At 41.2% G+C, this 16334-nt stretch overlaps 1 protein-coding gene across 1 annotated transcript; it reads right to left on the reverse strand.

Annotated features, from left to right (window-relative positions):
* LOC8079738 (ankyrin repeat-containing protein At5g02620) lies at positions 2907–5948 on the reverse strand. The gene is made up of 3 exons (XM_021461794.1): positions 5752–5948; positions 4370–4876; positions 2907–4275 (listed from the first exon to the last, which is right to left on the reverse strand). The coding sequence occupies exons 1-3, from the start codon at positions 5900–5902 to the stop codon at positions 2987–2989; spliced, it is 1947 nt and encodes a 648-aa protein (XP_021317469.1). The 5' UTR covers positions 5903–5948; the 3' UTR covers positions 2907–2986.

Below are 16334 nucleotides of genomic sequence, written 5' to 3' on the forward strand. Positions count from 1 at the left end.
GGTACACAGAGGGGCTTCCCGCCCTATTACAACCCGTACCCATTGGTAGGGCCTCTCCGTTGACACGTTGGTTATGGTGTGTGTTGTTGTGTTGATTATATTGTTGTCGCTTCCTTCTTCACTACAGCACATTTGATGTTCTATGACATTTAGAAGCTGTCACTAGCAGGGTTTCATTTTGTGACGCTACAGTGATAAAAAAAATATGACGCTTTGTCAGCATTCAGTACACATTTCCCACGAGAAACAAAGTGAACCCCAACTACTTCATTGACGCATTTCCGCGTAAAACTATTACAACATGTTCAATAGGGTGCTACCACTTGAACGATGGAGTGACAAGCTGAGAGCTGACATTATAGATATACAGGTTGCTAGAATCAAATATATCAAGTAACTCCCACGGCGATGGTAGCAATGCCTTGATTGATATGCTACACTTTTTTTTTTCTCTAAGCCCTTATTTAGTTACCAAAATATTTTGTAAAATTTTTCGCATTCCCCATCACATCGAATCTTACGGCACATGCATGGAGCACTAAATATAGATAAAAGAAATAACTAATTACATAGTTTACCTATAATTTGCGAGACGAATCTTTTGAGACTAGTTAGTCCATGATTAGACAATATTTGTCAAATACAAATGAAAGTGCTACTATTCCTATTTTGCAAAAAAAAAAATTTGAAGTAAACAAGGCCTAAATGGAGAGGGGGCAACTTGTGTTAGAATCTCCAAACAGTGTTAGTGGCATCTGTGTCATTTCCTTATGCTGGTGCTTTGGTGACTTCCACCATTTACGGTAGATCATTTATCATTCTTTTAATTATTTCCATTATCGTCAAAGTTGGATTAATTTTGCAGGATCTGTTTTCTGAGTGGCACTACTATGATGTTAGCTCTATTCAGCCAAAATAAAAGTTTTGCCATGCATCCTTATTTCTTTCATAATTTGCACAAGTAAGATTTACTATTTTTCTACTAACTAAATTGCTGCCAACTGCCAGACAAGCATGTTATTATTCGCCCATATATATTAACCATACACAAACAGTGCTAAAAAAGGGTGCTCTCAGGATCAAAATAAAATTTTACAACCTTTTACGAGGAATCAAACTTCAATTTTAAATTCAGAAGCACCATTGTTGTATGCATCCTTTTCTACATCTGAATGAATTACTGAACAATCTAACTGTACTGTTATTATTTAACAATTAAATTAAATGAATAGGCTATGTTTATGTTATTAGATTGGAGAGTGGTTAAGTTTATGAAACAAATTTTACAGTGAGGAAATGCTTGCACAATCTTGCGGCTTGGCTCTAGAGACTAGCTGGCTGAACTTCGCAATGTCTACGCTAGGAGATACATATGATACGCTAAGTGACATCACCAACATCGCACGTATGATTTCAATAGATATATATACAACACTTTTGGGATGTCTCTTTGATTCTCGATATTATTAGTCCAAACAACTACTTTAGATGAGGCCTCACGAAAGAGGGAGGAAAGAAACATGCAGCAACATAATTGTAGAGCTGAGATGACCGACGAACAGAGAAAAGAGATTAAGAGAAAACAACTGAGTTTCTTAATTCAGATATATTTTCAAGGATTTATCACAATAAGTTGGACGGCTCATTTCCTAATGTCCTTTCACAGCTGCCATCTCATGGTTATGTGAGTTTTCTGATCCCTGATGACTTTCATTCATGTCTTACAGTTTAGCTAAACAATTGCCAATATTAATCTAATCATTATACACTATGAAACACGATTTTAGACTGGTTCATATATTTAGGACCACACTACTTGATTTATGGTGGCGGTCAACTGCAAGATGCCCGGTCTGCCATTCCTTGCTCTTTGCGAGTTTTACTGATGGGTACCATTTTTCAATGACAGGTGTCAGGAGCTGTTACGACGAGAGCAAGCGTACAGCTGAAACGTTGACCATGGATTAGTTGACCAAACATTTTTTCCCCATTTATTTGTGGATTAGTTTGATTAGCTCCTCAGTTCCTCTGCTTATACTTTGTAGCATAAGTTGTACAAGTATATAAGTGATTTGATTGCATACTTTGTAGCATAAATTGTACAAAGTATATAAGTGATTTGATTGCTGAAATGGATGAAACATGTGTAATGTGTGAGATTGATCGACAGCTGTAAAAAATGGGTACTGAACAACAGCACCTATATTTTTTTTTGTTTTTGTAAATTGTCATTAGTGACGCGTATTCGCTAAATAAGTCACTGATGAGGTCTACACCAGCGATGCATCTTAGCTGAACGAGTCTGTGATGAAAATCCATGACGTTTTAGATCATCACAGTACCCTTTTCCTATGCTTCTAGGCCATGCAATCCATGACGGAAATAAATACGAATCCGTGACGGCTCAATTTGGTGCAACAAATGTATGACGTGAGATACATGACGAATTTCTCGTTCGTCATGGATAGTTGATTGTGACATATTTTTGGCAATTTGTGACAAAATTCATCGTCATGTAAAGCACCAATCCTTGTAGTGCGATGTTCAGAAACTATCAAGAATAGGGTTTTCATGTGATTTTTTCTGGACAAAAAGCCTGGCGTTACAGAAGGCGGTGCATCAATACACATTTTCTATGACAAACTGGGTGAAACGTCTGTCAATGACGATTGCATTTCTGATTAAAAACACTACAACATGTTGAATTGGGTGCTTCCACTTGGAAGATGGAGTGGCATAGCTAGCTCAAGTTACGATTAAGCAGTTTCGCTAGAATTAAATTTATCAAGTACTCCACTTATTCCAAACTATAAGTCATTTGTTTTTTTTCTATCCTACATGGTTTTTACTACGCACCAAGATATTCATGACGTCTAAATCCATAGTAAAAGCATGTATTTAGACAACCCAGAATAACTTACCATTATTCAAAAATCAAAATAAAGGGAGTAATAATAACAAGCACAACCATGACAGCAGTGCCTCTCTAAACAACAGGAGATGGGGTGGGGCTCAAGACAACTGGGGTGCCCGTGCCCTGTCTCCCATCCGTTGTGACCCAAAAAATGAGACCCGCTATATTAGTTATAACTGTAAACAGACAGAAGTGCAGTACGAAAGCGCCAGCGAGAGGATACTGCCGCTTGATGATCACATTCTTTCCTTTGTCGTGGCTGATGCGCTGTCTTACTATAAACCTCCAGATCGTGCTCCAGCTCTTTGCAGGCATAATCCACGTCGTCACGCACATTTGCAGCGCGAAGATGCACGTCTCGATCGCCATCAACCCGTACCGACTGACAGCACTCGTGATCGCCAGGGCCACGTAGAAGGCCAGCATCAGTGTCATGAGCGACACCCACATGCACTGCAGCGCCCACGCGAAGCTCGTGAACGAGGCGACGGCGGAGCGCGACGTCTTGCCGTAGACGAGCAGGATCACGGCGACCACCGACGTCGCCACGGCGAACATGTCCAGGAACAGGAAGGTGCCGAAGGCCGGCGACTTGCCCTCCAGGAGAGCCCTGCCCGTGCCGCCGCTGTCGTACCCGCCGGGCACGTTGAACCCGGCCGCGAACGCCGAGGCCGCGATGAGCACCGCCACCACCGCCAGGCTGTCCGACGTCCTCTCCACCCCCTGCACGACGTCGCGGCCGCTCCATGGCGCCAGCTGGTCCTGCCTCCGCGTCGACCCGAGCTGCGCCCCGTACGCCACCAGCGTCACCACCAGCCTCACCATCGTGAACGAGCTGGTGGTCGACGCCGCGGCGAGGAGGTCGAACGGCGTGTCGCCGTCGTCGTTCACGACGTCGGCGCGCGCCCCGCCCTTCCGCAGCAGGTCCTCCACGACGCCCGGCGCGCCCGCCGCCACCGCGAGGTGGAGCGCCGTGTTCCCGCCCCCGTCCCGCGCGTCCAGCAGCAGACCGCGCAGCCTGCGGCTCTTGATGGCAACAGACGACACCACGGACGCCTGCTTCTCCCTGCACGCGGTGTGCAGGAAGGTCCCGCCGTCACCGTCGCGGAGCTCGCCGGCGTCCGGGTACATCCTCAGCATCTCCTTGGCCACGCGGTGGTGCCCCATTCGCGCCGCGACGTGGAGAGCCGACAGACCGGACGAGTCCTTCTTGTACACCGTTGACGGCGGCGCGGCGCGTAGGATCGCGTGCACGACGCTGCGGTCGCCGGCCGACGACGCGAAATGGAGCGGGCTGCTGCCGCTGCTGTCGACTTGGTCTGCGAGAGCTGGCCTCCAGCCGAGTAGCACGTCAACCATTTCTGCAGGCAACACGTACAAATGGTGAACACATTTTTCGTTCTCCGACGAGCAATTCGATTCAATTCTTCGGCAGTAGGCAAGCAAAAAACTCACCGGAGCTCTGGAAGACAGCAGCGTGTAGAGCATTCTGCGAGCTCGGCCCAGCCGACGACGCGTCCTTGCACTTGGTGATCGCCTTGACTGCTTGCACCGATCCGCTCATGACCGCCAGATAAAGCGGCGACACGCCGGCGTTGTTCAGATCGGCCGCCGGGCCTGCCGCCGCCGACACCAGGGCCGCCACCACGACGTGGTGCCCGTGCCTTGCGGCCAGGTGCAGGGCCGTGTCGCCGGCCTGGTTTCTGCATCCCAGGATGCTCTCGCCGGAGCCCCGGGAGAGCTTGACGAGGACGGCGACGGCCATGACGTGCCCCGCCCTCGCCGCGCAGTGCAGCGGCGTGTCCAGCGCCGAGTTGCGGTGAGATAGGAGGAGGCCATGCTCCGTGAACCTGTGGTAGAGCTCCTGGATGAGCTTGTCATGGCCTTGCTCCGCAGCCACGTGGAGAACGGTGTTGCTTTCCGCACTCACTTCGAGTATGTCGCACTGTCCGTGACGAATGCCTGACACGCCTCGATAAAAAGTTGATTTAGAATAGGTAAACACATAAGCTACCTAATGTAGTTGTTTAGTTGCACTCGTATCTAAATACCTTGTTCCATATGTTTGGTCAGTTGGTGACTTAGGGATAGATTGTTTAAGGTGAAAAAATTAGTAATTTTTTAGTTCAATCTAACTCCAACCTATATAGAATATGCAAACTCAATCTCACGACTGGTCATGCTCTGACTCCACCGCACGACCGTGACTACCACAACAGCCTCCTCTTCTTCTGCACCTCCGGCGGCCTTAGAAGGGGCTTGAGGGAGACAAGACGGCCCAACATGGTGGGGACAGGAGACATCCGCAGCGAGGTGGAGGCGGCGGCCAGGCTAGGTTTAGGCGGAGGCATCCATAACCATGGCGGCGGTGAGGGAGGGGAAAAAAGAGGCTGCCGCAGACGTGGTAGGGTCACGTCAGAACTCTGTGGCCGTGGTAGTCTTTGTTTTTTTTTTCTAGCTGGTTATTAGCCAGTTTTTTTTAAAAAAATAAATCTTTCATCTGTATCAATGAAATAGGCATGGCCCCATGACGGTCTGTTTAGGAAGAAAAAAAACTTATACATCGATCGGATGCAACAAAAAGGTGACTTAAGGCCTTGTTTAGTTTGTCAAAAGAAAAGCTTTTGAGTCCTGTAGCATATTAGTAACAATTAGTGTCCAGTTATAGACTAATTAGGATTAAAAAATCGTCTCGCAAAATATATACAAACTGTATAATTAGTTATTTTTTTAATCTATATTTAATATTTCGTACATATGTCCAAATATTCGATATGATAGGGAAAAAAATTTTAGGTGAACAGAGCCTTTGGGACTTCATGTGTGCGTGTTCTTACCAGCAGCAGCTTTGCCATCTCTCGCGGCGCCCTTTTGACGGAGAAGCAGCTCCATGACCTCCTCCGTCCTCCCACGGTAGACTGCGCGATAGAGGGAAGGGCACATGCTGATGAACAAGTGTGCAGCATCGTCTTTGGGATGCCTCATCATCGGCTTCGTTGCCGGCGAATCACCCGGCGGACAGGCGAGCTGCACGCAGTGCTGGTGCTGCCGACGATGATCCATCGGATCGGATCAAGCTGGTTACTACTACGCCGTTGCTGGAGGGTAGACGATATGATGGGCAGCTGTGTGAATATATATAACATAAAGGCTCATGTTCGCTTAAGCTTATCTACAGAATCATTAGTGTTTTTCTCTTATAATAATTTAGTGAATAATACTTTTTAAATTTTTTTAGATAAGTGAATAGGCATGAATATACATTTGCATTATCTTATAAGTTTGTATGTACTGCTAATAGCATGTAGACAGAGAAGGGCGAGAAATGAGATGCAAAAAGCTTGTATCATTCGACCGGCGGCGTTGTTTTTTTGTTGCTGGATGCTGGCCATGCATCTGACCAAGTCGCCACCATGGTACAAGGATGCAGGCTCAGTCCATAGATTCGTGGGGGCCTAGAATCAACTCCACTCCATTTTAGGATGTTTAGTTGGAAGTGTTAAACTTTAGTAGATACTGTAATATTTTTGTTTTATTTAGTAATTAGTCTCTAATTATGGACTAATTAGGCTTAAAAGATTTGTCTCGTCAATTACTCTCTAGTTGTGTTTCTAGTTTTATAAATAGTCTATATTTAGTATTTTATATATGTATATGTTCAAACATTCAATGTGATAAGTGTTAAAAAACATGAGCAACCAAAACAGGGTCTTAATCTGAACACATAACAATGATTGTCAATATATGTATATATGAAGTTTTATCAATAAATCAATACTAAAAATTCATCAAAAAAGCAATATTCACGTTGACAACCAAATTTGGTAATTTGGTAGCCAGAAGTCAGGGCATGATTTCACATTGACAATTGACATTTGTCTATATATTAATCAGTCATGGCTGTTCAGTGGCGGAGGGAGAGGGACCTGGGGGGGCCTAGCACCCTGGCCCAAATGTTGTTACTAGTCCCTCTATTGTATAGTAAACTAAAAGGATTCTCCACGCGTTGCCGCGGGTACGAAAAAGAAATATAAATAGGTTAGAGTGTTAATCACTAAGAATCGAGAGATGTGTATGTATGGTGTTGGTAATATAGCAATATATGTTAATAAATGATGTGGTTTGCTAATGTGAATAGCTTGAATGAAGACATAATGACATGTTTTAGTTGGATGTGTTAGTGGATGCTGATGTTGACACTTTGCATAATAAGAGAATGGGGTTTATCTTTATAAGATATATAGATATATGTATTAAATAAGTTACTTAGCCCCTCCTAATTTAGCCTAAGCAATGACGTTGTTTGAGGCCTAGACACCGAGTTGGCCACTTACGTATGTATACAACCCATTTAGCTTTAAGCCTTTAGCCATCTTCGTACGAACTAAATGCCAAACATCGCTGTGGCATGCTTGTCTCAGTGTCTGGCTGATTCCTCGCAACTCATCTGTTCATCTTCTTCGGTTTTTGGTTTCACGCTCCACAGCTCCACCTCCACGCCTCTGCGGCTCTGTTGCCTGCTCTATCCATTACAAGCCGAGGCTGCAGCCAAGGTAACGTGGAACGGGATGCTCCTAATGTGGAAGGGGAAACTCCTAATGATCATGTCAAGAATCCTAATAATCAGAGCTCATACTTATTCAATTGGGTGTTTTACTAATCTTAAGAACTCAATGGCACAAGTTGACAATGTGATTCTTAATCAAAAAGAGAATGCTTGCAACAAGAAGATGACTATGTGTTGCGACTATGATTGATTGCCTTAGGTAATAAGAAAAATTAACAAGTCTCTTTTTTATTTTTGCAACTAGAGTTATATGTGCTGGAGTATTTATAACTTGTTTTGTCTATATGCTTAGGTGGTTCATATTTCAATGACACCCCTTTAGAGGCCATGATAAATCTATAAGTTCCTTAAATAGGGGTAATTTTCATGAAATGCTCCAACTTTTGGCTATGTATAACAAGGAGGTTAATGAGGTTGTGCTAGAAAATGCTTCCAAAAGTGCAAAATACACTTCACCTGATGTCCAAAAGGAAATTCTAAGGATATTTGCTCGAAAAGTGCAGAAATCAATTAGAGAGGAAATTGGCAGTAGCAAGTGCATAATGGTTGATGAAGCTCGAGATGAGTCCAAAAAAGAGCAAATGGCAATAGTCCTCCGATTTGTCAACAAGGATTTACAAAAGAACCTTTTCTTGACCTAATCCATGTTAATGATACTACTGCTTTGACCCTTAAAGAGTCAATTTGTGTTGTCCTCTCAGCTAATGGCCTAAGTATACAAGATATAAGAGGACAAGGTTACAGTGGAGCCAGTAATATGCAAGGGGAGTGGAATGGATTGAATGAAGGCTCTAATTCTCAATGAGTGACCGTATGCATATTATATTCATTGCATGGCTAATCAACTTCAATTAGCCCTTCTAGCAGCATCAAGGGAGGTACATGAGGTACCAATTTTTTTAGCATGTAACTTTCATCATAAATGTTGCTAGTGCTTCTCCTAAGCGCAATGATGACTTGCTAGCAAATCAAGTTGAGGAAATTGCTCATGAATCGAATTGGGAGAGCTTGACATAGGGCGAGCGACAAATCAGACATCCTCCCTACAAAGGCCAGGGGACACCAGATGGAGTTCCCACTATAGGTTTATTCTAAGCTTAAAAAATGTTTGCTGCCACAACTTCAGTACCACGCAGCATTGCTAATGATCATTTACAATTTCAAAGTATTCTCGCAGAGATGCCAATGGTGCCTTACGAATCATTATCACATTTGATTTTGTGTTTATTATACTTCTAATGGAAAAGATTATGAAGATCACATATGTGTTGTGTCAGACGCTCCAAAAGAAGAACATTGACATCTTAAATGCAGTGGATTCTGTTTCTACCACAAAAGTGTTAATTGGTGAGTTGCAAAATAGTGGCTGGGAACCTCTTCTTGGGGATATCAAACTATTTTGTGCAAAGCATGAGATTGATATTCCGGATCTAAGTAAGAAGTATGTTTCCCTCCAAATTATTTATCATTTCATAAGACTATTCTTGTTCATCAATTAACCCATGTCTTCCCATCTCTAGGTATGTTGATGTGACTAAATCTCGAAACAAGAATGACAACATCACAACCTTTCACCATTACAAAGTAGATGTGTTTAATGTTGCAATTGATCGACAACTAGTAGAGTTAGAAGATCGATTCAGTTCTCAAGCGACAGAGCTTTTGTCCCTGTATGCTTCTTTGGATCCTATGCTGGACACATTTAACATAGCAAATATATGCACTCTGGTGGAAAAAATTATCCTGTAGATTTCTCTAGTCAAGAAAGAGCTTAATTGTAGAGTCAGCTACCACATTTTCAAATTTATGTGTGCAACCATCCAGAACTAAAGGAATTATCAACACTTGCTGATCTAACAAGTGGACTATTTAAAATAGGTAGATATTCATCTTATCCTTTGGTGGACAGGTTGTTAAGATTAGTATTAACTCTTATAGTATCAAATGCAACCACCAAAAGATGCTTTTTAGCTATGAAACTTGCGAAGACACGTCTTATATAGTGGGAGATGGATTTTTGTGAGATTGTTTGGTAATTTATATTGAGAAGGAATTGGCTGCATCAATTAGTACTGATGAAATTATTGAAGCGTATGATTTAAGTTAATAGAAATGTAGTTTTGTTTTGGTTAAGACATGTGAAACATGCTTATTATATACTCCCTCTGTCCTTGAAAGCTTCAACTTCTAAAATCCGTGCCAATCAATTTTTTTAAGTTTGACCAACTTTATAGAAATGAGCATCAATATCTATAACATACAATGAGTATCTTATGAAAATATATTCTATGATAAATCTAATGGTATTAATTTGGTACTATAAATCTTAGTATTTTTTCTAGAAATTTGGTTAAAGTTTTAAAAGTTTAACTTAAGACAACTCTAGAAGTTGAAGCTTTCAGGGACAGAGGAAGTATGACTAAAACCATATGGTATGGCTATCAATTCTACTTTCCTTTGTTCATTGCACCCTCCCCCTATCCTAAAATCATGGCTCCGCTCCTATGGTTGTTATTGCCTTGGTAATAATCATATGAATCAACAATGGTAAGGGAAATAATAGGAGAGAGAGGGGGAATTGTTGATTATACTTTCGTCATATATACAAATGCATGGTGGAGCAAACTAAAGGAATTAAGATGGGGAAGAAAGTAAACTATATGCATGCCATACAAACTCTACTACCCAAGGAATCCTCCTGAAATAAATGGATGCATGCGTGATGGTGTGGAGATAGGAAAAGGAGGTTGGATTTGGTTTCTCTATGACGACTTTGATGAAGATGAGGACGATAGTTACGGCTTCAACAACTTCTTCGACATGAAGACATGGATAATTGGGTTTCTAGATGGCAACATGAAGGCAGAGATGATATTATCTTCTCTAGTCTCTTCTCTATTTTATTATGGTTAGTTCAGACCGTGATGGACTAGTGAGAATAAGTCTAACCCTCAAGGCTTTTTTATAGGGCCTCTCAAGACAATTACTGAAATTGAGTTGGAAAATTCAGATCGGTTTCCTTATTCTTCGGTGGCAAAAGGAAGAAAAATGAAGACATAAGAAAGAAGGAGTTTATGCTCAACTTTGCCTATGGGAATGTTGACTGCCACTCGTTGGGCATGTATTCTTAGGCCTTTTTTTTAATGTTTACCTGTATGATCATCCAAATGAATCGTCATATAGGTTTGGGCTTGAGATTTAGAGCTATATGAAAGTGTGGGTACAATATAGATGAACATTTTCTAGGTACATATATTGTATTATTTTTTCGTGGGGTTACACATATTGTATTCCAAAGTGCTTGTAACATGATGATATACTTAACTATATTTTAATGTAATTCTTCTTTTGTCTAAAAAAGTGTTTGCAATAGGGTATATGGGATGTGTGTTGTAATGAAAGAAGGAAAGGAAATCTTATCCAGTTTTGTGATGAGATAGATTATTGCATTAGTATTTTAGGAAAGACCAACTACCCTGAGCACCCATAATCAAATCTATCCAATACATCTTTTATCTTTCCAATCCTAACTATTGTTTTCTCTACCATCTCTATAGTGCTAGATGACAATCTAGTTGGCTTGCTGATGCTAGTGAAAGGTCCTAATGTGGCTAGAGGGGGTGAATAGCCTAATAAAATTTCTACAAACTCACTAGAGCAAAGAATTAGTAAATAACAAAGTGCAGCCTTTTGCTCTAGCTCAATTGAGAGTTTGCAAGCCACATATCCCAATAATTCTAGTTAGTAACATCACTAGGCACACAAAAGCTATATCACTACAAGCTACACTAGTGAACTAAGCTATACAAGGCAAAACTAGCAACTAAAGCTAATTACATTACTTTGTGAAAATATAAATAGAGAGGATGTGATCTTTATACTGCCGTATAGAGGACGAATCAATCACCAAGATATGAACCAATCAATCACCAGAAGAATGCCAATCAATCACAACTATGACACACGATTTTTCTCCTAAGGTTCACGTGCTTGTTGGCATGCCAGTCCTCGTTGTGTCCACCAACACTTGGTGGTTTGGCGGCTAAGAGGTGTAGTACGAACCTTGTTCACATAATTGGACACCGCAAGAACCTATCCACAAGTGAGGTAGCTCAATGATAAGAGCAATCCACTAGAGTTGCATTTGGTGCTCCGCCAGAGAAGGCACAAGAACCCCTCACAAGATCACTGAAGCAGGCCACGAACAATCACCAACACATGTCGGAACTCCTCCACCGCTTCAAGCCATCTAGGTGGCGGCAATCACCAAGAGCAACAAGAACTCTGCAGCCATAATGATCCCAAAGTTCCATTTGATGTAATCACACATGCAAATGCACTTGGAATTACTCATAGTCTCACAAAGATGGTAAATCTATGACGGAGATGAGTGGGAGATGTTTGCTTAGGCTCATAAGGACATCAAGTATGTCAAAGTGCCAAGAAAAACATCCAAGAGCCGGCCACTACGTATTTAAAGAGGCCTCAAACAAACAGAGTTGTTAGGCTCTAACCCAGCCTCTGTTTGGTACATCGGATGCGCCAGTGCATAAGCATTGGATGCAGCCCAGTGTCTAGTGCTGCCATGTGTGCCTCTAGATGTGTGTCATGTATCCATGTTTGAATCTCACGTGTCGATCTCCAATGGTCACCAAGACAGTGTTGTGGTCGCAGCAACATCAGGTGCTCAAACGAAACACACTGGATGCTGAGCCTCTAGCGTCCGATGCAACTCAGAGAGGTTCCAAAAACTGGTTTCCTGCAAGCAGACATGTCAGATGGTGTGCCACCGGATGCTGCCTAGCATCTGATGCTTACACCACCAAAGTTACGCTCGCGACCCTGCTGACGTCAGCGTATGTCACACGCAACAGACCAGGGCGACCGTTGGAGGTTATACATAACTGGCCGGTACGTATAAAAATTTACTCTTATGAATATAAATCATACACATAGGACCATGGTTGCAACTATAATTAAATAACCACTCTCCTGTTATACAGTGCATGAAGCAACCACCCTTATATGTCGTCTGTGGCTACTACGTGTGCGAGAACATGAAAGAGAACGGACGATATGAAAGGAACCCTAACAAGGCAATATAAGTAATAGTCCATTATATAGTTCAGACATTAAAGTTGGAAGTCATAAAATATATAATGTTTATAAACTTTCTTTGCAGGTATATACGCAAGGGACGGCGGAGCGCATGGACGAACGTTCTTTAGACAACATAGTTGAGGACATCTGCTCGTTCCTCATGAAGCATGTCATTCCACGTGAAGGCAAATATTATGATGATGAAAGCCAATTATTCATGCTACAGTTCCGAGTGCTAATAGAGATTAGTAAGCTCAAACTTGGTTATTAGAGGACAGAAACAAACTTTGATGTATATATGATGTGTGATGATGGATATACTCTTGTAATTAACTTTATGTCTTTGAGCACCAAACTTTGATGTATACACATATATGTATGAGATGAAATATTTAAATTACATGTTGCTATGTTTGAAGACCAACCAATATCAATATATTTAAATAATAACAATATAAATAAATAATATATTTTTTAATTGGTTTCCACAGGCGGCTCTCTTAGGGAACCGCCTGTGTAAATTGGCACATTTACACAGGCGGTTCCATAAGAGAGCCGCCTGTGGAAATGTTTTCTACTGGCGGCTCTCAAGGAACCGCCTGTGGAAATAGAGGATTTCTACTGGCCCCCAGCGCAGGCGGTGCTAGAAAACGCCTGTAGAAATAGGTTACCAACCGCCTGTATAGTGTGTCTATGTACTAGTGTTAAATCGTCTCTTAAAGCTCTGTCCCACGGTCAAATATCAATCTGTGAAGTACTTGCATACATATTAGCCGGCCCGCTGACTCCTTGTTAGAATTTTAGGAGGATTTTGCAACACCGTATCATGAGCAAAAACGGTACACAAATGTTGTTGAATTGCTATGGGAACTAGTGATCTCCGTACGGGCCCTCCTAGAGGGAGACAATTTGTGCTTGCCTACGTAACTACGTTGATGAAAATATAAATTGAGTATAAAACAAATAAAGCCACCCATGAAGATATGAACTTTGATGAAAAAAATGCATACCACAAGGGGAGACCTTGGGTATCATGCATTAACACGATGCCGCACTTCGGGGTTTCAACGACACCTGGAGTTCAACGCTCTAAGCCTCTAACCGATAGTACTGGGAGAAGCTTGACGAACTTTGATGAAAACGATGTGGACAAATAAATTACTCTCTTACTGTTTGTAATAATATATTACTAATAGATTTTTCAACTGAAAACATATGGTTAAATTGGGAATGAGATAAAATACTCATGAATTGCACCTTGCTGAAGATGCTACATGTTAAACTTTCTCAACTTTAATTAAGTTTCTAAAAAAAAGTGCAATATTTATATCTTCAATTACATATATTATGAAAGTATTATTATGATACTAATTATGTATTATTAAATATTAATATTTTTTATATATAATTGTTCAAAGCCTTAAAAGAAGCTGATTTATCGAGAAGTGAGAATAATTTTTATTTTGGGACAGAGAAAGTAGAGATCCTTGAATGGCATCTCTTGTCGGTTTATCTCCTTGTTTATTATGATGGCTAGCTGCAACAGATTGTGCAAAAATGAGCTAGGCTAGAAAAATTCTTCGATTTTTTTTTATTTTTAGTCCAAATTCAAAACATATTTCAAATTTAACCTGGGTTCAAAAATATTTTTAAAACTAGACCGTTTGGCCCCGCCACCATGTATGGAGGGACAAATAAATTGTACCCCGCCATACATGGCGGCGGGGTATAACTGCCACGTGGCATGCAGCACTAAGAGCTGCTGACGTGTATCCCGCCATGAATGATGGCGGGTTAGGCATACCCGCCACCCATTGTGGCGGGGTATGTCCAGGCCCATCAAAAGCCGCGAGCCCTCCTGCCTGCTCCCTCTCTCTGTTGGTGCATGCATCCATCCGTAGGTCTTATCTTCTTGCAAGCTGTGCCGCCTTGGCGTCATGGGTCTTGTTTAGTTCCCAAAAAATTTTGCAAAATTTTTCAGATTTCACGTCATATCGAATCTTTAGACATATGCATGAGGTATTAAATATAGACGAAAATAAAAACTAATTGCACAATTTGGTTGAAATTGACGAGACGAATCTTTTGAGTCTAGTTAATCCATGATTAAACAATATTTGTCAAATATAAACGAAAGTGTTATAGTGTTGATTTTCCAAAAAAAATTTAGAACTAAACACGTAGGCTTGTCCCAGTTGGAGCTAATAAATTTCGAATTGACCTGTCTCCCTCGTGGAGAGGAGCGACGGGGTGGTGCGGCCTTGTTTAGTTCCTAAAAATTTTATAAAATTTTTCAGATTTTCTGTCACATCGAATCTTTAGACGTATGCATAGAGTATTAATAGATGAAAATAAAAACTAATTGCACAGTTTGATCGGAATTGATGAGACGAAGTTTTTGAATCTAATTAGTCTATAATTAGATAATATTTGTCAAATACAAACGAAAGTACTACTATTCCTATTTTGCAAAATTTTTTGGAAGTAAACAGAGCCGCACGAGAAAAGGAGGAGATGGAGTGGGTTCGAACAGTGACAGGACGACGAGGAGAAATGGCCCAGTGAGCTTCATGTATTACGGCTGCTGCAGCTGGGTCAGCATAGCTAAGGTTGAAAACGGACGGAAACGAACTTTCCGTCCGGAAAATCTCTCTATCGTTTTCATTTTATATTTTTAGACGAAAACGGAAGTGAAAGCCGGACAACCGGGAGCGAAAACAGTAGCGGGATAAACGGTAATACGAAAACGGGTAAATACGATCAAAAATAGACGGAAACGAGCGGTAAGCGAAAATTTAAACCGGAACATGTAAGCCGCATATGATAGCGCAAATACAGAGACCAAAATGTAATATCAAATATCAAATATACACTGACCAGTGACTAGTGACCACATCAATACAATATCATATATCCATAGTCTATAGATCATAATTCACACAAATATAAATTATCCATACATCGTATAAGAACATATTCATAGTTCATAGATCACAATTCACACAAATATGAATTATCCATACATCGCATAAGACAAGAGACATTTTGGGCCATATTGGGCTTAGGGACTATGTTGGGCTACTTTTCCATTTTTATGAAAAACGGGATAAAAAACGGGATATCCCGGTAAAAAACGGAATTCCGCAAATACGGACGGACAAACGCTCTACCGTTTTCGATCCCGCTCCCGCTTTAATCCGTCTCGTTTTCGGTCCCGTTTCCGTTTATCCCGTAGAAAACGAAAACGAGTGGAAAAATACGGTATACGGTTGCGGACGAAACACGATTTATCCCGTCCGTTTTCAACTTTAAGCATAGCCGCCTACTGCTGCAAGTTTCTTTTTTTCAAGAACCAAAAATTTTTCAAGATTCTCTGTCATATTGAATCTTTAGACATATATATGAAACATTAAATATAGATAAAAATAAAAACTAATTACACAGTTTATCTGTAATTTACAAGACAAATCTTTTAAGCCTAATTAGTTTATAATTGGACAATATTTATCACATACAAACGAAAGTGGTACAGTGACTGTTTCCCAAAAGTTTTTGAAACTAAACAAGACCGTACACCACCTGCAGCTGGTGCTCCATGCTGCTAGTCCATGTAGCTAAAAGGATATGAAAGTTGCCTAGTTCTTCTCGTGAACTGTGATTACTTTTTTTTCTACTGGTTTCTACAATTGAACGATACTTAATGAACTGAATGATACTCTATACAAATGAATAATACCCCGCCATGCATGATGG

This window comes from Sorghum bicolor, chromosome 5, assembly GCF_000003195.3.
Source record: "Sorghum bicolor cultivar BTx623 chromosome 5, Sorghum_bicolor_NCBIv3, whole genome shotgun sequence".
In the NCBI taxonomy this organism is placed as follows: Eukaryota; Viridiplantae; Streptophyta; class Magnoliopsida; order Poales; family Poaceae; genus Sorghum; species Sorghum bicolor.

Bases quoted from the DNA above. Each gene is read 5' to 3' on its own strand.
- LOC8079738 (XM_021461794.1), bottom strand. From the start codon at position 5,902: ATGATGAGGCATCCCAAAGACGATGCTGCACACTTGTTCATCAGCATG. The intron at 4,877-5,751 runs GTAAGAACACGC...GAGGCGTGTCAG, and splicing joins AGATGGCAAAGCTGCTGCTG to GCATTCGTCACGGACAGTGC. The intron at 4,276-4,369 runs GTGAGTTTTTTG...TGTTGCCTGCAG, and splicing joins TGCTGTCTTCCAGAGCTCCG to AAATGGTTGACGTGCTACTC.